This window comes from Raphanus sativus, chromosome 5 (assembly GCF_000801105.2).
Source record: "Raphanus sativus cultivar WK10039 chromosome 5, ASM80110v3, whole genome shotgun sequence".
Lineage (NCBI taxonomy): Eukaryota > Viridiplantae > Streptophyta > Magnoliopsida > Brassicales > Brassicaceae > Raphanus > Raphanus sativus.
The window spans coordinates 28,059,192-28,077,803 of NC_079515.1; the positions used below are offsets into that span (position 1 = coordinate 28,059,192).

The 18,612-nt window shown below is 40.4% G+C and overlaps 7 protein-coding genes and 1 non-coding gene across 13 annotated transcripts; 3 read left to right on the forward strand and 5 right to left on the reverse strand.

Annotated features, from left to right (window-relative positions):
• The first annotated feature begins 86 nt into the window (after nt 1–86).
• TRNAA-UGC (transfer RNA alanine (anticodon UGC)) lies at nt 87–159 on the forward strand. The gene has a single exon. It is a non-coding gene; the product is annotated as a tRNA-Ala (tRNA).
• Nucleotides 160–324: 165 nt separating this feature from the next.
• LOC108857085 (ubiquitin-40S ribosomal protein S27a-3) lies at nt 325–989 on the forward strand. The gene has a single exon (XM_018631015.2). It carries the CDS (start codon nt 374–376, stop codon nt 845–847), a length of 474 nt encoding a protein of 157 aa, XP_018486517.1. The 5' UTR covers nt 325–373; the 3' UTR covers nt 848–989.
• A 640-nt stretch (nt 990–1,629) lies between these two features.
• On the reverse strand, nt 1,630–3,870 carry LOC108856213 (probable protein phosphatase 2C 49). 2 transcript variants are annotated; one of them, XM_018629976.2, is made up of 4 exons: nt 3,524–3,870; nt 2,864–3,034; nt 2,536–2,771; nt 1,630–2,454 (listed from the first exon to the last, which is right to left on the reverse strand). In XM_018629976.2, the coding sequence occupies exons 1-4, from the start codon at nt 3,680–3,682 to the stop codon at nt 1,896–1,898; spliced, it is 1,125 nt and encodes a 374-aa protein (XP_018485478.1). In that variant the 5' UTR covers nt 3,683–3,870; the 3' UTR covers nt 1,630–1,895. The 2 variants fall into 2 exon arrangements, with proteins under 2 accessions (XP_018485478.1, XP_018485477.1); XM_018629975.2 differs by having other exon boundaries at nt 2,864–3,037.
• A 1,584-nt stretch (nt 3,871–5,454) lies between these two features.
• LOC108862433 (DUF724 domain-containing protein 7) lies at nt 5,455–7,804 on the forward strand. The gene is made up of 5 exons (XM_018636567.2): nt 5,455–5,997; nt 6,108–6,518; nt 6,590–6,748; nt 6,863–7,025; nt 7,122–7,804. The coding sequence occupies exons 1-5, from the start codon at nt 5,539–5,541 to the stop codon at nt 7,781–7,783; spliced, it is 1,854 nt and encodes a 617-aa protein (XP_018492069.1). The 5' UTR covers nt 5,455–5,538; the 3' UTR covers nt 7,784–7,804.
• Nucleotides 7,805–7,868: 64 nt separating this feature from the next.
• On the reverse strand, nt 7,869–11,137 carry LOC108862430 (probable pre-mRNA-splicing factor ATP-dependent RNA helicase DEAH2). Of its 3 annotated transcripts, XM_018636558.2 has the most exons (7): nt 10,789–11,129; nt 10,468–10,670; nt 9,296–10,380; nt 8,803–8,928; nt 8,469–8,707; nt 8,274–8,392; nt 7,869–8,177 (listed from the first exon to the last, which is right to left on the reverse strand). In XM_018636558.2, the coding sequence occupies exons 1-7, from the start codon at nt 11,053–11,055 to the stop codon at nt 8,051–8,053; spliced, it is 2,166 nt and encodes a 721-aa protein (XP_018492060.1). In that variant the 5' UTR covers nt 11,056–11,129; the 3' UTR covers nt 7,869–8,050. The 3 variants fall into 3 exon arrangements, with proteins under 3 accessions (XP_018492060.1, XP_018492063.2, XP_018492065.2); XM_018636561.2 differs by lacking the exons at nt 7,869–8,177; nt 8,274–8,392; nt 8,469–8,707 and having other exon boundaries at nt 8,812–9,046; nt 10,789–11,137; XM_018636563.2 differs by lacking the exons at nt 7,869–8,177; nt 8,274–8,392; nt 8,469–8,707 and having other exon boundaries at nt 8,843–9,038; nt 10,789–11,137.
• A 299-nt stretch (nt 11,138–11,436) lies between these two features.
• Nucleotides 11,437–12,302, reverse strand: LOC108805076 (uncharacterized). Its single transcript, XM_018577031.2, is given in 2 exon segments — nt 11,437–11,882; nt 11,885–12,302. Coding segments are annotated over 2 exon segments (567 nt in total). The 5' UTR covers nt 12,182–12,302; the 3' UTR covers nt 11,437–11,612.
• Nucleotides 12,303–12,446: 144 nt separating this feature from the next.
• LOC108805075 (uncharacterized) lies at nt 12,447–15,245 on the reverse strand. 2 transcript variants are annotated; one of them, XM_018577029.2, is made up of 6 exons: nt 15,092–15,245; nt 14,556–14,879; nt 13,987–14,464; nt 13,380–13,696; nt 12,848–13,243; nt 12,447–12,687 (listed from the first exon to the last, which is right to left on the reverse strand). In XM_018577029.2, exons 2-5 carry the CDS (start codon nt 14,877–14,879, stop codon nt 12,872–12,874), a joined length of 1,491 nt encoding a protein of 496 aa, XP_018432531.1. In that variant the 5' UTR covers nt 15,092–15,245; the 3' UTR covers nt 12,447–12,687; nt 12,848–12,871. The 2 variants fall into 2 exon arrangements, with proteins under 2 accessions (XP_018432531.1, XP_018432532.1); XM_018577030.2 differs by having other exon boundaries at nt 14,556–14,882; nt 15,092–15,231.
• Nucleotides 15,246–17,024: 1,779 nt separating this feature from the next.
• On the reverse strand, nt 17,025–18,528 carry LOC108859970 (WRKY transcription factor 68). 2 transcript variants are annotated; one of them, XM_057011259.1, is made up of 3 exons: nt 17,982–18,528; nt 17,752–17,898; nt 17,025–17,646 (listed from the first exon to the last, which is right to left on the reverse strand). In XM_057011259.1, the coding sequence occupies exons 1-3, from the start codon at nt 18,287–18,289 to the stop codon at nt 17,223–17,225; spliced, it is 879 nt and encodes a 292-aa protein (XP_056867239.1). In that variant the 5' UTR covers nt 18,290–18,528; the 3' UTR covers nt 17,025–17,222. The 2 variants fall into 2 exon arrangements, with proteins under 2 accessions (XP_056867239.1, XP_018489373.1); XM_018633871.2 differs by having other exon boundaries at nt 17,025–17,649; nt 17,982–18,518.
• Between the last annotated feature and the right edge of the window lie 84 nt (nt 18,529–18,612).

Below are 18,612 nucleotides of genomic sequence, written 5' to 3' on the forward strand. Positions count from 1 at the left end.
GATTCAAGAAGTAACGGAGACAGAAAATCCAATTTACCTGAACTTTGTTTGATTAACAAAGTATTAGTTATCTTCAAAATTCAATCGGGGATGTAGCTCATATGGTAGAGCGCTCGCTTTGCATGCGAGAGGCACAGGGTTCGATTCCCTGCATCTCCAGTCTTAATTTTTTTTTCTTAATTTACAATGATATGGGCCTAAGGAGATTCAGTGAAAAGCCCAATCTCAAACCCAGTTAGTTTAATTTTTGCAAGGGTAGATAGGTAATAGAAGAGTCCAAAACCCTAGCGTTCCTTCATCTCTCCTACATAATCCTCCTCCCCATTCATTTTGCCGTTGTTTCAAACAGTCTGTTAGCACCCCCGCCGCAAAGATGCAGATCTTCGTGAAAACCCTAACGGGTAAGACGATAACCCTCGAGGTCGAGTCCTCCGACACCATCGACAACGTCAAGGCCAAGATCCAGGACAAGGAAGGGATCCCTCCGGACCAGCAGCGACTGATATTCGCCGGGAAGCAGCTGGAAGACGGCCGCACTCTCGCCGACTACAACATCCAGAAGGAGTCGACGCTTCATCTCGTCCTCCGTCTCCGTGGTGGGGCCAAGAAGAGGAAGAAGAAGACGTACACCAAGCCGAAAAAGATCAAGCACAAGCACAAGAAGGTGAAGCTCGCGGTGCTCCAGTTCTACAAGGTCGACGGATCCGGCAAGGTGCAGAGGCTGAGGAAAGAGTGCCCTAACGCCACTTGCGGCGCTGGAACTTTTATGGCGAGTCACTTCGATCGTCATTACTGTGGTAAGTGTGGGCTCACTTACGTTTACCAGAAAGAGGGAGCTGAGGCATGATTGCTTAAACGTTTATAAGCGTTTTTGTCGTATTATGTAATGGATTCGATGTTGAACTTGGTTTGGTTTTGTCTGGATTTTGGTTTTTTCTTTTGTTTATGTTGGTACTTTGATTAGTCTGAAATACATTTCTTGCAATATCTTCAACCATCCATCGTATTTGAATATTGATTGGTTTGCAAATTGGATGAAAAAACAGCTTCACCACAATTTTAATCTGTTTCTGATGTTGGCATTGTTTTTAGTTGCAAGTTGGATCATGTTTGTATCCTATGTTCTCTCTAGAGCTTGACATTTTAGATGAGTAATGCTAGTTATGAATCAATCGTTCAAAATATAAATAGTATTGTCTTAACTATTCACTAGAGAGTAAAAGTTGATGTACCTTGGCTTTCATCACAGTAACAAAAAAAGTTCGTGTTTAATATGAACATCATGCGAATATAATTTGGCAACTTTAAAATGTTCTAATCCATTGTTTTACAAATAGAAAACCTATCCATGATCCACTAAATCTTAATGATTCAAAAAGACCAGAATATCTACATCCAGACCATAAATCCCAATGCTTACACGGGTTAGTTAATCAGACAATAACACACTTTCAGCCATCCCATCGACGTCTTTGTAATCAGACAGTTACAAATAACCAAACAAGAATAGTTAGCAGCAAGTTTCAACCTGATGGCATAACAATTTCAAAATTAGTGTCATGGTTAAAAGCCTAGTTGCGAACAATAAGATTCAGGCTATTACTCTACTCTTTTCGAAAGAAGGAAATATTGAGATCAAGAATTGTATAAATTAAGTTTTTCGTTATTTTTTCTCAATATACACACACCAATCAACACTTTGTACACAAAATTGTTAATCACATTAGACACAAAAGCACACTATCATATACACACACACACACATTATCTCAATAAGGACTCTTTTCAGCTGCCTGCTTAAATTCTCTCCGACTCAAATACAAAAGCAGCGTGAAAAGAGAATGTTCGTCATCATCATTTTCACCAACAACACCATGGTACCTAAACCAAACTAATCAGCCATCCAACAGATTCCTCAAGCTTCTGAAAGCCTCCGGCGTCAGGCTACAACACCGTTTCTTCTCCAACGGCACCACCGGCTCATCCTCTCGGTCCACCGTCACAAAACACACCACAACCGCGGTCAAATTATCAAACGTGTTCAGCCTCAGAGCCTCCATCACAAGCTCTCTCGCACATCTCGCGGGATCATCGTGCCTGTTCAAGCCGCGTTTCACAATGCCGACCGCTTCTTGGCTCGTCAAAACATCCCAAATCCCGTCGCACCCGATCACAAGAAACTCGTCGTCTTCGGTCAGTGTTATCTGCTTTATCTCGGGTTCGGAAATAAGCGGAGACTTCGAGCCGTGCGGGCGTTTCATGTCCCAGTCGCCGAGAGCTCGCGTTACGGATAACTCTCCGTTGAGGTAACCGTCCTCAATGACGCCACCAGATTCTTCAACTCTTCTTCTCTCGGGTAGATTGATCGGTCTATGGTCATGAGACATCTCTATCGCTTTGCCTTTTCTGCAAAGAACGGCTCTGCAGTCTCCAGCATTCGCAACCATTAGGATCCTGATGCACATGAAAAGTTAAGTTATATGGATACAAAGGGAGAAAGAAGCTTAAGGAACTAAGTAGCTAACACACACATACCTTCCGGAGATAAGAGCGGCAAGAGCAGTGGTACCAGTGGAAGAGCTGATGCTGCAATCCTCGGCCAAAGCTAGATCAGCTTGAAGAAACGCGTTTCTCAAAGAAGTCTCGACTTCTTCCACGTAAACACTGTTCACTTCAGATGTCTGTGGGAACTTATCATCTTCAAACAAAAGCCTGATGGCGTTTTGCTTTACATACGTTGCTGCTTCTGATCCTCCATGACCATCGAAAACCTAAAAAAAGAGGAAGCAAAGTCAGGTTTTATTTTCTAAGAAAATAGCAATTATGTTTTTTTTTTGTTTAAGGAAGCAAAGATATATGTTACCGCATAGAAAGCACTGGGCTTTGGCAATTCGAAAAGACAACCAAGTTGGGAGGATAGATCATCTACGCAAATGTGTTCGTCTTCCATGGATCTCTTTGGCCCGATATCAGCGTAGCTTCCAGACCGGATGGTCGGAATATAAACCGGGATACTAGAATCACATTCGTCCTCCTGCTTTAGACCCCCAAAAAAGTATACACATAGCAAAACATTAATCAGTCAATGGAAATACAGATTTAAAAATAGCAATAAAACTTCTTAAAAAATAAAATAAAATAAAAAAGCAATAAAACTCATGCTCAATCGAGAATATCAGCAAACAAATGAAACACAAGTAATAAAGACAAGACGTACTAACAACACACAATAACTACCAAAGTCAAAGTCAGTTAGTTAGCAAATATTCGAGCATCTTAATATCTGCTACAACACACGCAAACATACATGAACAAGGTCTTGTCCTAAAGGCAGTTTAAAGCTCCAAGATCGTTTCGTTTTTCTATAAATTCATCTTCTCTAACTAATCTAATTTAGACTAATTGCTAATTATAGACGACTAATTCAATTCTTTAATTGCTAATTATAGACGATTAATTCAAATATCTTTTTCACAAAGAATTAAAAACAATCTACAACATGTCGGAAAGCTTTAGTACATACCACCGGAGAAGTCGATAAACCGCCGGAAACCGACGCCGTGGATCGACGGACACCCAATTTCGGAGAGGAGAGCGGAGATATGACGGCGGGAGAAACTCCGTCGATATCCAGAACCACCGGCAAACTCTGTTGAAACACAACCTCTGCTTCTGCTACCATCTCTCTCTGTTTCTGTTTCTTCACAATCAATTTCACTTTAGCAGTTATAACCAGATCAACCCCTTTGAATCTTTTTTTCTTTACTCAAAAAATCACCGTTCGTTATCTTGTTCTCGAAGTATATTTGACAATTTCGAAGTTATTAGCGTATTTTATTTTTTTTCCTCTCGCAGACGAAAATTCTCTGACTTGTTTGCCTTCCTCTAATATATATAGACGAAGAATACGAGTTATGGATGACTGGGGTAACCGGTGGGGATTGTGTACACGTGGCGGTCATGTTGTCGAACAAGCTATCTTATGTGGATTATTATCGGTGTTTAGTTTGTGGATTACACACGGCTAAGACTAAGCCCTTTGTTGGTGCCACGTGTCGAAAAGATGGAGTTTCAGCTTTGACGCGCGTAACCCTGAAACGACGTCGGAATATGGAAACTTACCAACAACTACCGAAGACTATCTCAGAAATAACGGGGAGGTTTCTGTAATAATATTAAATAACAAGGGGTGGGTTACGAAATAAAGAACTTTGTCGGCTGGAGAATCTTAAAAGGTTTGTCCGTGTCCACACTGGCGTTTCCTGAATTGACGGTATTACCCCTCCCAGAAATATATCTATCTGGAGTCGCCGAGATGGGCTCGGGTCCCAGCTTTACCGGTTGGTCATGACACATCATCAGTTCTCTTTTTCTGTTACGTGTTTAAATTTTTTGTCACGAATAATTTAGTGGCATTAACCTCTTAATCGATACAATTATTTGGACCAAAAGAGAAAAAGACAAGGGTCTATTTACTTTTCCGGATAATCTTTCTTTTTTAGACGCGATCAAGATCTAACGTGTTGCTAATATGTGAGACGTGTTTCGTGGAAAGTCTGATCACCAATTAAAAAAAATATTGATCTAGAACTTGTCTTTTGCCCAAAATATACTTAGCCAATAAGAATTAATCAGCACTACCTCAGCATATATGAGTCAGCTAAGCTTAAGCTGCTGGTACTATATGCCATATGGTATTTTATATGAGTTAAATAACACCACATGACGCGAAGGATGTCGTCACGTTGATGATGGATGGTGAGTTGATGACGGGGCGGTATTTAACGGGCCTTAATCAGCTAAAAATACTTAATGGAACAAACTTCAACATGTCTAGAGACCATGAAGTATTAAACTGGTGATTTACTTTGGAACCAATGGGCTCAGTATATTTTCGTTGTGGTTGGATCATCAGGGAACGTTGTTTAACTACTCGGCCTCTTAAGATTTAGATTAAACTATACTCCCTCTGTTTCTTAAAGAGTGTCGTTCTGACATTTTTCACACAGATTAAGAAAGTTGTTGAAATATATGTAAGTTGTAATTAATTATACCTCTTTGACCAATAGTATTTTAGATAAATAAAATTATTTATAAAATCAATGCAGTTTGCAATTAATTTTCAGCTGAAAGTTAGTATAATTTACATTGGAATTGTAAAGTGACACTCTTTGTGTAACAAGAAAATAAGTTAAGAGTGACACTTATTATGAAACAGAGAGAGTAGTACTGTATATATCCGAATCCCAACAAGTGACCCCACAAATGTGATTGGAGGAGATGTTCACTGTTTCTTGATGGTTTTTTTTTTAAACTTGTTTTACCAATGGGCGGGCATTACTACACACAGTTCCCTAGAGACCCTATCCAATCATAATTAGTAACGCAGAGAAAATAAAGAACACCTCTTTACTCAAAGGACATGACACTAAACTAAACGTTGATCTCTCTTTCTCTCTTTTTTTTTATCTCTTCTCCTCAACTCTATCTCTCTCTCTCTCTCTCTCTCTCTCTCTCTCGTTCTAGTGATAACAAAACATGCTTTCAACAACAGGGAGAAAGGAGAAGCTCTCCGTATCCAAAGGCTCCTATATAGAAGTCTCATCTGACGAACACTACCACGCCACTGGCAATGTATGGTACCACGCTCTTCTCCAAGAAAACCTTGCACCATCCAAGCGCAAGAAGCTCTCTGTTCTCCACCTGAACCCTCTCTCCAACGAAGACTACTCACCTCCCCTGATCACCACCGCTTTCCACCGTCTGATCCGTCCCCTTCCGCCGCCTGATCCTTTCCCCGAAGCTGGTTTTGAGGAAGGTGACATGATTGACGCAGCTCATAGAGGTGGCTGGTGGTCTGGTTGGGTGATCAAAGCTCTGGATCAGCGTTTCTTGGTGTACCTAAGATACGAGCCAGATGTCATAGAGGTTGAAAGGAAGGACATGCGTCCACATTGGGTTTGGAAAGATGAAGAGTGGTTTCGTTGCCAGAAACGAGTTAAAACTCTTTCTCCCTTTTTTATTAATATTATTATTATTATTATAAGTTTTCATCTTTTGTTTGTTATCAAAACTCATTTCCTCTGTTTTTTTTTTTTAAAATGAAGCTATTGACTGAGTCAGAGCTTAGAGCTGGGACAAAGGTGGAAGTGAGAACAAAGGTGGAACCTTTTGGAGATATTTGGGCTCCGGCTATAACCATAAAGAAGAATGAAGATGAGACATTGCTGGTGAAGTACGGTGAAGAAGATGCATGCAGAAAGATTAACGTTCCTAACTCCAAGGTCAGGCCTTCACCACCACCTTCTTTTGGTTTAAGACGACGTTTTGGGTTGATGGAGAATGTGGATGCCTTGCTTGAGTGTGGATGGTGGTGTCCAAGTTTAGTGAGCCTGGTTCTTTGTGAAGATAGATACACTGTGCTTTTGGGTCGGAACAAGAAGAGTGAAGACTTTGACCACTCTCAGTTAAGACCATCTATGGAGTGGAGAAATGGAGTCTGGCACACAAAAGAAAAGGTTAATTAGTTGTTTTACATCTTTTTGGGGGAACATGCATTGAGATCAGAATGTGTGTTCTTGTTTTTTAGGTTTTGGATAGAGAGGAGAGTCCACATGTAACTGAAGAAACAAGTGGCTCAACTCGCATAAGAGTAAAACTGAGGGCCACACGCTCTTCTAGTGGAAATACTATGCAGAATCTTCCTCCTGTCACTGAGAGTGTAACACAGCTCCCCCAAACTCCAGTTGTGAGTTAGTTTATTTCGTTCACATTACTTATCTCTTTTACTTCAACAGTGTCTTCTTAAGTTGAATCAGCGAGTTTAAGGTAATTAACAACTTTTGTGTTGTCTCTGCATTAGTCATCTGGAGAGTTAGCAAGTAAAATGGCTAATGTTGTGATCGGTGAGAACACTCTGGTCACTAAGAAACCGGAGATAGAAGAAGAGTCAGAGAAGAGAGGGAACGTGAACAAAAGGAAAAGAGGACGGCCACATAAGTTCATAAGCACAGAGCAGAAGACTTGTATGTTGTCTTTTAACTTGAATGTATATATATAAGTAAAGCAGCCATTTGTTTCATTGGATTCTTGAAACATTCTTTGCCCATAATAACGTGTAGGTGTTGCTGCTAGTGATCCAATGCTCAATGCTGTTGTGGAAAAGCACGTCGATGTTGTGGAAACTTCTAAAGCGAAAGATTCAACAATGGTTCTGCCGTTTGTAAAGAAGTCACCCTGTTGGAAGGTTCTTGAATCAATGGAGATCTTCAAAGCTGTGCCACAGCGTCCACATTTCAGTCCACTGCTGGAGTGCGAGGAAGAGTCACGTGAAGGAGACGCGGTTGGTGCGATGGTGAAGTACACTGGACTGTTAGAGAAAGTCAATGATATACAAGTGGACGATTCAGTAACGGCCATAAACCGGATCAAAGAGGGCTTTCTCAAGCTAGAGAAACTCGGGTTCGATGTTACAGCACCTCGTTCTCGGATCGAAAAGCTACTGTCTATTAGAGAAAGCCAGACATGGGCACTGGAAGAGTTAAAAGTTGCTGAGAGAGAGATCACAGAGAGAGACAATAAAAGAAGGAAGTTGGAAGAAGATATTGAACAAATGACAGAGAAGATTGTTGAGCTGCAGAAACAACTAGCATTGCTGAAAAAGGAGAAAGTGATGAAGGATAAGGAGATAGCTCGGATGCAGTCCCGTGCAGATGTTCTTGACCGGAAGGTTCAGAATGTCGAGTTAGAGTTTCGGTCAACTGTGACTGCACCATGGTACTAATGATATGACTAATATATCTAAGTTTCAAGTAATAAGCTGTTGACTTGTGTGTATGTAGAAGATAATAACTTCGATTAGTTAAGAGTAAAAATGAATCTGTTGCTGGTCTATTAAATAATCAAAGATTTATCGATAACATCTGAAAATCAATTTGTGAATAGAAATCTTCCAAGTAACAAACGTTTCGGTAAAGACGAATAAATATAAGAAAGGATTGTCAAAGTAGAGAATCATTCAGATGTTTGACGTGTCGGATGATATGATCAATCACTTGCGGTTCTTGCTCTCTGCCTTCTCCCTTTCTCTCTTCTTATAAAGCTTCTCGAGGACACGTTTCGCCTCACAGTTGGGGAAGTTGATAAGATCGTAATAGTGAGGAGCAACGTCTACTAACCTGCAAATTCATCCCATCACAAAAGCTTAGAGGACTTTATTCAATAATAAGAAAAACCTCCCAAGGAAGATTACTGACCAGAGAGCAAGAACTTACCATTCACCGCGAATGTCTGTCACAGTTCTAATGAAGTTCCTGGTAGTCAAAACGTATTCGTTGTAAATAACCCACTCCGGTTTGTGATCCAAGCAGTTGGATGGATGCAAATGAACCACCTGCAAGACAAAGAGCATCAGTTACATACAAAAAGAGTATCTTCTTCACTAGAAAACAGGTTTATAATGAACGTACCTGGTTATCTTTGACGGTCAAGTAATGGCCAGTGCGTTCAAGGTGAGCCACTTGCATGAAATAACCAGAAAGCATGGCCTTTCTTATGTTGGTGTAGTAGTCGCGGCTGTTGAAATCAGTGCTGCACATCTTCAGATTAAACCTCGACATTATCCTGACTAGCTGCTGTCTAACATTGTCTGCAGACTTCATTGCCCTGGTGTTGATGTAGTTCTCGTAGCACCAGTTCGGGTCTTCATCTACAAGAAAACCATGTTGTTGACAAAGGGTGTTAGTCTTATTCCTTTAGCTAAAAACAAGAGAGGAAGAACAAATAAAAGTAGAGATAGCTTACTGTGTTGCTTAAAAGCGTGGTAGACGTTTAGCAAAGTGAGGTGATCTCCATCAATGTGTCCAAACCTAGCTTTAGCTTCATCTGCTTGCTTTTGAGTCTCTCTAGGCCGTAAAAAGCAATTCGGTACTAGAGAAACAAATTGTTTTTTATAACAGGAGAGAGGGTCCATGGAAGAAGAGGTCAGCAGATGTATAGAAGAGGCCATGAGAGACTGATACCGTCATGAGAGTGAATAACTGAGAAACTGCAACTATCATCAGCACTTACTTATGGGGGTACGCATAACCCTCACTAGAGACTGCTGATGACAACCTAACTCATGACTATTTAACTCTAGACACTCATGCACATCATGTAACGCAACGCAGCATAAAATTATAACAAGCATGTCAATGGAAACTAGTAGCAAGCTTAAGCCTACCCACACATCTACTACATACCTACCCTAGGATGACAAGAACAGATAAAATAAAAAGAAGTGAAGGACGTGTACCTGAGAGCATCGCAGAAACCGAGAGGATCTCGTTTGAGCAGTTGAATTCAGGGCTGACTATGAGCATCTTTGCCATCTGCGGATCCAAGGGGAACTCACTCATTATCTCACCTGTTCTCGTCAAGTTTCCGTCGTCATCCAATGCTCCCAAATAATTCAAAACCTCCAAGGCTCGCATCAGTGTCTCAGGGGCAGGGGGATCCATAAAATCAAAGTGCACCAAGTCGTTTATGCCCAGTTTCTTCAAAGTCAGCACCGTGTTTGCAAGGTTCGATCTCAATATTTCAGGATACGTCTGTGGCTGCAAGTCATTGTTGAAACTTTTCTCTGTGTAAAGCCTGAAACACTTTCCCGGCCGTGTTCTACCGGCACGACCTGATCTCTGGTGAGCACTTGCCTTTGATATCGGCGACACCAGCAATGACTCAACACGGATCCGTGGGTTGTAGACTTTTTGCTTAGCGAAACCAGGGTCAATGACATAGACAATCCCATCTATAGTTAGAGAAGTCTCGGCAATGTTGGTAGAGACAACAATCTTTCTCCCAGGAGGACCACCTTCTGTCACTGGCTCTGGAGCAGGGTCAAATATCTTCTGCTGCATCGCAGGTGGAAGAGTGGAGTACAGAGGCACAACTTTGACAGGCCCCACTTGATCCCCGAGATTACCAACCTCCTTGTTGATTTTGCGGCATGCATCTTCAATCTCCTCTTCTCCGGTCAAGAAAACCAGAATATCACCGGGCGGCTCACACATGTGTATCTGCACAACAGTCCTGATAGCAGCCTCGAGATAATCCCTCTCAGGCTCCTGAGTGTAGAAGATCTCCACGGGATGAAGCCTACCGGGAACCTTCATCAGAGGCGCACCGCTAAAATACTCCTGAAACTTCTCAGCTTCTAGAGTAGCACTCATGACAACCAGCTTAAGATCAGGCCTATTACCCAACACCTCTTTCAAAAGACCAAAAAGCACATCCGTAGCTAGAGTCCTCTCGTGAGCTTCATCGAGGATAATCACCTTGTATCTCTCAAGAAGCGGGTCAGCCATTGCTTCTCTTAGCAACATACCATCAGTCAAATACCTAAGTAATAAAAAAAAAACATGATTAGTTAGTTCCAAATTACAAAACACGAGAAGCTAAAAACTAAGAGACAATTCAATTGCTTACTTGAGCACCGTCCTGGGGCTACTGCAATCCTCGAAACGGATACTGTAACCAACTTCTTCACCAATAGCAACATCCATCTCATCAGCAACACGGCGGGAGACAGACATAGCTGCAACTCTACGAGGCTGCGTGCATCCGACCAACCACTTCTTATGCTTATGGGAGAACTCAGCATCCACAGCATCTATAACAAACTGTGGAATCTGTACAATTAACCAAAAAAAAACAACTATTAGCATTCTCATACTCTAATCAAAGCTACCATCTTTCCTAAGTCCACGTATCGAATTTGGAAGAAAAGATTGAAACTTTATTTTTTACCTGAGTGGTTTTACCACTACCAGTCTCTCCGACGAGAATTAGCGTTTGGTTGTCTTTTAGAGTTTTGAGAAACTCCTCTTTCTGAAGCCACACTGGTAGGGTTCTCCGTTTCTCGAGTATCTCGTAGTACTTGGCCGAGTATGGCTTCCCGTTCCATTTATTGATTCCGCCGTCGCCGAGACCGTTGAATTTGGAGACCTTGGACGGGGCTGATGGATCGTCCATCACATCGAATAAGCTGATTTTTCTCTTTCTCTCGGTACCCATGACGACTTGTCAAAGAGGAAGAACGACGAATGGAATGGGATAAATTATGAATGTCTTAGGGTTTGGCTGCGTGTTTTTAAACGAGAGAGGCGGTGGCTAAAGTTTTATTGAATTTTTAATTTAACCGCAAATCATTATAAATATTCTTCCTCAGCCCAAAATATTTGGAAGGCCAACCTAGGCTTCGTACTCAAGTGGGCTGATAGTAAGCCTGTCTTTTATTTACGAGGCCTGGTTAGCTAATAACCTAGGTTACTTGGTTACGTTTGTTCATCTGTTCAGACAGTGTCTGTAAAATTTGGAGAGTAGTATAGTATGAAATGGTTTTATTACTAAAACGCAACATAACCTTAATACGTAAAAAAGAACTGAAGGTGCTCGTTTCACTTCGGTATTATGATCACTAAAACAGAAAAGACATTTCTAAGTTCAATGTTAATATATAAAATTGTGGCTAAGATGATGTAGATAGTACCATGACAAACCCTGAATGCAAAAGACTGAAGAAAATAACGAAAGACAAAAAAGGAAACAGAAAAAAAAAACAATGTTTAGATTTAGTAATCCAGCAGAATGTTCCCCATGCCATAAGCGAAGTAAGCATTCGAGACTGCGAGCTTAATCTGGTTCTTGTTGAGATCCCATGCGTCCCAATCGCCCAAGACTAGGCTTGTATGTCCCTTCTGAACAATATCACCCATCGTATACTTCAAATGAGCTATCTCGTTGGCCATCAGGCTCCGCGTGGGGGTTCCGATCTCAACAGCATTTTTACAGGTCAAACCAAACTCAGTCTCCAGCATCTTAAGTGACTTGTCTATGCCAATCCAATCCCCACAAAAGTGAAACCAGGGAGGTTGAGAAAATTGAAGAGCGACACGGGAAGATTAAGATCATTAGGGGGGAGCTGAACTATTAGGCAACAGTTTCCATCGCAAAGCTGGAGCAAGACGGTTTTACTTTGCCTAATTCCATACAGCGCTCGTTCTGTGTCGAGACCAATTATTTTTTTCTTTTCACGGTTGTTTGTCAAGAATGTCTTGACAAGACGGTTGATTTTGCTGGTTTCTCTTGTAACAGTCGTTCTAATAGTAGCTACTCCAAGATCTACAACCGAAGAAGACATCTCTGGAAGAAGTGAAGATATGTTTTTTTTTTTAGCAACATGTAGATATGTTTAAGTCTTTATATAGACGTACAAGGGAAACGCAAAAGCCGTAACCACTTTTGGAGAGGAAAACGAAGAGACTTAAAGTTAAATGCATGCAGGATAAAAAGCTGTCTCTACTTCTCAGATTCACGAGGCATTTCATTATTCACGAGAAACAATTTATTCACTGACCACACAGAAACCATTCCCAACAACTCTTAAAGAAATAACGCTTTAACTGTAAAAAAAAAATCTTGCGTGTTTAAAGGCTTGAACTATATGATATCAATGAAAATGGTTTCATCGCCACGAAGTAAGAAATCTCTTGAATGTAGACAACAAAGAAACATACTAATAGCTAACAGTTAACGGTGCTCATTGCACGGATACAGATCATATCAATTCAACAATGCCAGATACGAGAGTTGCTTACAAACCTCGGTCTCACCTGTTTGTAGTAGTAACCCAGTTCCAGCAAAACCCTGAAATTTTCAGAAAGCTTTTGTTAAGCCACAAAGTAGAGAGAGGGAGAGAAACAAAGATGCGATATTTCAAGAAGCCACTACACTTTGATCAAAACCATAACAATCTCCAGGAGCCAGAGCAGCATATTACTAACTTGTCTTCGAACAGGGAACTTACCAAACAAGAGCTGACCACACTGGTCTAATAGCGGTTGAAGTTTTTTCCATAGTCTTCACGCCTCTGGCGTTGGAACCCACCATAGTTGTTGTCTTGATGCCTCGAAGGATAGTTTTTCACATGGTTGGGAGGATATCTTCCTTCAGATTCCATTGGCACATTGTTTCCAGCATAGGGAGGAGGAGGATTGGAAGAGTAGCCATCATCAAACTCAGCATAAGGAAACTGTCTATAGTTACTACCACCATAACTCGGACCAGAGATTTGCTGCTGCCTTGCTTGCTGCTCCTGACGTCTCTGAGCATCGACTTGAAGGAACTCTTCCCATTGTTTAGCGTTCATACCCCTTAGCCCAGCTAGTTTCTTCATGTAACTCTCTCTCAGTTCCCGCATTGTCTAAAAACTCGCACAAATTGATATCAGAAGCTGAAGTTCACAACGAGACTAGGGTTTCATAGTTGCAGGAATTGCCATATGTCTGAGGTGACGGTTTTGAATCTAAAAGGAACACATCAGTCACTGGATCTCTTACCTCTCGATGCTTGTTGTTCTCCTCATCTTCTTCCTTATCGCGTTTCTTTGCAAGCTCCATCACATCTCTTGTGTATTCCAATTCTAGCTCTTCTAAACTCCGAGGGAAAGCAGGGCGTTCAAACTGATGACTCATCTGAATGTCTCTGGGGCCACCACCTCCACCACCCATTCTCTCTTGTTCCCATCTTTCAGACCTGTAACCACTCACCTCATACTTTTGCTTTTCATACGACGGTTTATCCCATCCACTATAACGTGGCCTCCCTGGGGATTTCGAATGTGTGGACCGACTCCGACCTCTGTCACTACCATAAGCTTCATAAAACGAATAATAATAATGTTAACTGCTTTGATCCACTCAGACCAAATAGGATGCAGACTTGTGGAAGGGTAAAAACTTCAGTAACTAATTTATTTAATTCAGTAATGTACAAAACGCTTGAACATAAGGACTTACTTACCTTTTTGGCTGCAAAACAAAGAGAAAGAAGAGTACATTTTCGGCCAAAATTAACCGAAAAAACCAATCAACTCCTCCTAAAACAGACTTAAAAAAAGGAGACAATAACTAGTTCTCTAAGGTATCCTGTATCCTAGAGCCCTACCTTGTGGAGTCCGCTGGTTCTCACGAACACGATTCTCCTCACGCACACGGTTGTCCACAAACTTCTCTTGCCTTCCAGAGCGCTCTGAGAAACTCGACGAACCATGTGAAGATGGCATGTGCTGCTGCTGTCTCTGAGGTTCAGGGTTCCGAGGAGGAGCAGCACGCGGTGGAGGAGGACCGACAGAAGTTCGTCTAGGCGACCTGGATCTGCTCCTGCGAGAGGCGGCAGAAGAAGTTTTAACCTCGCCGTCCTCTCTAACCTTGTGAACAGCATCAACACCTTTCCTCAAGATCAATCTGTCCTTGCCACTGACGATAATGAACTTGTCATCCATCTTGATCTTGCATCCGGTCTCGCTCTCAATCCTCTCCACAGCTTTCTCAGTAAACAAAGCTCTAACGTTCTTGTCCCTAGCCGGTACTCTCTCGAGGAACTCCTGAGACTTTCTGTTTGCACCAAGAGTCGATGGACACCCCTAAAATAAGCAAGCAGCCAACAATCAGAGAATGAAAAGTTTAATAAAAAGCTACAAAGGAGTTAACTTTTAGAGAGAGGAAAGTAGTTACCTGAGTGAAATGACCAGACTCGCCACAAATCTTACAGATCATTTCTTCTTCTTTCCTCTTCTTCCAGTTCCTCTCAGTAGCTTTGGATTTAGCCTCCCACACCTTTGCCTCTCGGCTAGTGAAATCGGTTGGTACAGAGTTGGGGTCAGGAAGCTGTTGCTGCTCCTCTTCTTCTTCTTGTTCACCGCATCCATCTTCAGGAAGTTTAGGTTTTTCTTGGACATTGGTGGTGGTGGTAGTGGTGGTGACAGGACCTGTGTACTCCTTGTAGATTTCACTAAAGTCGTCGTCATCAAGCTCTGGGTCTGACCTAGCGCTCTCCATCTGCTAAAACAAAACAAATCACTTTCGATTTCCATATATATTCATTCACACATCCAATAAGAACTCTACTAAGCTCATCGATCACAAATACAGATTGTCACATTTGTTAATGGCTCAATGCAAATCATATAAACACAATTCAAGAGCGGATAAGAAAGTGAACGGGAAGAGTGTATGCAGATATCTGTGATTAAGGTTTATGTCGTCGTTACCTTTCCAAGTGCGATTCAATCAATGGCGACCGCGTTTCTCGTGACCGAGAAGAAGACGATTTAGCTTAGGGTTCGTAAGAAATTTAGCTCTCTCCACAAATCCAACTTTTTTAGTATTCTCGTTTTGATCCTTTCATTTCTCGAAATAACATATATACCCTTAATGAAACGCCGTCGATTAGTCTTGACGTTTTGGTCATATACGTCGTCGTTCTAGCTAATACAACTTCAGGTTTGAGTCTTATCCTGTCTATGGTTACTTCTTGAGACTTCTTAGACCATCTCCATCTCAACTTCATATTTTACTCCATTTATGGAGTGGGGATGGAGATGCCTTAGTAATTAGACTACTAATCTGAACATGCCCTGAAAAATCATACGACCTATGTTTGAACGAAACAACATGATCTTTACATTTTGCATAGTATACAAGATCGATATTATATAAAATGTAAAGATCTTTACCCCTTGTCATCACTATGATATTTGATTACTTGAAGCAATATATATTCTTATTGATTCCTTGAAGAGGGGCAGAATATCAATCAAAAGCATGCTGCATAATATTTTGACGACAATGAAATTTTATAATTATTGAAAATAAATAGCAGGGAATGTTTCCTTTCAAAGAAAATATATATTTTTTCAACAAGTATTTGCACATTCAACAAACCGATTATTTATCTTGGTAAAAAATGTGAACATTAATACTTAAACAACAGTTTAACTAACCACTAATTAGCAAACTACTTATATTGTCAAACCAAATCTAATAATTCACACTTACTGCTCCCGAAAATGATCTCGGCTTGGGTATGATTCGTATGAAGTATGAACAATTGCAAAAGCAACTGTATATTTGCTTCTCCTATGGAACTCATGAGCCCTTTTGGACCCGCAAAATGTACAAATATATAAGATTACACGTATATATTAATGGCGTGATAGACTATATGCCGAGATTTTATGACGTACTAGTCATTTTGCTTTGTTTGCTTTTGGCTGTCTAGAGACCATGTGATATGATCAACTGGGTGACATGTGGGGACAGAGGGTGATGAAACCAAACATTTCTATAAATATAGTGTGACTCCTAATTCAACTAAGATCTTTAAGTCTGCTTCCAAAAAGCTCGAAGACGGAAGGAATCTCAAATTTTAACAAACATAAATTTCAGTATTTGAACAAAAGAAAACAACACAAAATAAATTATATACATAGTATAAAGTAAAAATCATTTATTAGGGGTTAGGTTAGAATTTGATTTTCGTTTGGCAAAAAAAAAAGAGTTTCAAGTTACAAAAAAAAAGATTTTCTTTAGCAAAAAAAAATATTTTTTTTTAAGGAAACCATGAACAAAGTAAATAAATAAATAATCGACAAGACAACATTAAAGATTAAATTAGCAAATGACGTTGACAGTGCAAACTATTTTTTCAACGTTCGCAGTATAGAGTAATCATGATACACAAGTTGTGAATCTTTTTTCCTTCTCCTCGACGTAAACTGATCCTTCCCATATTTCCTTTCCCATACACAATGTGGTAACATATAAAATTGAATAGGTTTTGTCACTCTAATTAAACTCATCATAGTGTCCTGCTATTAATCATAAATTAATTGCAGAAACCAAAGAAGTTCAGGAATAACTCAATCTTTAATTAATTACTTCTACACAGGTATACAGTATATCAATCATGTTCTTAACATTTACACCAAAAAAAAAAATATATCAATCATGTCCTAAACATAATAATTTCCCTCGTCTCTGTGGAAAAACAAAACAAAACCTCAATCTTTAATTTTTTTTTTCTTTTTTCGTCAAAAAAAAAACAAAACAAAACCTCAAACCCTAGCTAGACCATAGAGCACTGCTACCAAAACTTGGTTCCTTATCAATTTAGTAATGTATATAAACTGAAGTGGCAGCAAGTTTAAATTGAAGAAATCTTAATTAAAACTCATCATGATCAAATGCAAGTGACGGCACATAATCCTACCATCAAAAGATTTTGGAAATTTTACATCTTCATATTCATTCAAGATTGCTTGCTAAGGGATTTTTTTCGTTGTTGGCATTTTTTTTATTAAGGAAAATAGCTTAGCAACTTCATTACGCGATTAACTAATATTACTCCTTAATGATATGAGCTGGAACAACATCTTGAAGAAGGCCATGGTCCTTGGATAAACCAGCTCCATCCAGCAGATCCTGAGTTCGACTCGTCTTAATCACATGATCATCATCTTCATCGTCATGATTAAATTTCTTGCCTTGCCTGCTAAGGTACTCGGTTCCAAAAAGAGACAATTCTTGATCTTGTTGTTGATGATGGTTGTTATAATCGAAAAGCTGAGGAGGGAGTGTAGGGGTCAGGTCAAAGTAGGCCTCAGAAGCTGAGCCATCAGATCCGAAGCTGCCTTGCTTAGACAAGATGAGTGGTCTAGGATGCGTGTGTTGACCTTCGTAGGTGGTGATTACACTGCTTTGGTCAGTGAATGATCTCTCCACTCTCTTCTTCACATTACAACAAGATATAGTGCAACGGTAGTAACTCCTTGCCAAAGAAAAATAAAACCCATTAAATTTAGAAATCTCCGCAAGATTTTAGATCATCATCACAACAACACACGAATAATGAAGATTAATTAAAGCTTACCTTGGAAAAGGGCTGTTTCTGACAGGTTTTTGACCATATTTTCTCCACTTGTAACCATCGTCTAGGTTATTAACTTGGCTCTTGGTGATGAATGACACTCTTGGCACTCTCATTTTCGTCTGTTCACTCCTCTTCGTTGATTTAAACCTATGATCCCAAGTTTCTAGCTATGAGTACTAAAAAAATAATAATAACAAAATTATTGACGAAGGAATTAAACCAAAACTCACCGCTTATTTCTCTTATGATTCTGTTCTTCTTGGCCATCTTCATGTTCCTGGTAGTATCTATTATTTTCCTCTCCGGTCACAGCTTCGGACAAAGCATAAGAGATGGACGACGACGGGTTAGGTGTTGCCGTTAGCTGCATCGGCGGCATATGGGTCATAACATCACGAGAGCTGTCTTGATGATGATGAACACCTAGTAACTCCATGAACCCTACCGGATACCTCTCCGCCAATGAATCGGACAACGACGGGTAAACTCTCGTTTGCCCTAAGTCAGAAAATGTCATCCCAACACCAGTTTGCTCCATTTCTCTCTGAAAAGGAAATCAAAACAGAGATCTTACTCTAGACAGAAAGCAAAAAAAAAGGGTAAAGTAAAGAAACAGAGTTTGGGTTTTAGCAAGTGAGTGCGGAACTAAACATGGGTTCTTGCTAAATAAATGCCATGAATCGATGACCGGCAATCACAGGTGGAGAGTGTTTTAATCGGTAATCTGACCAGACGGTGATACGCTTTAGTACGTTAGGTTTTGACCGGTTCAGTCTTTAACAGGGGAGGGGGGGTTTCCATCGTGTGAACGAGCTTTTACGTGCGTGGAGGACTAAAGGAATAAATAGACTACAGTAGTTA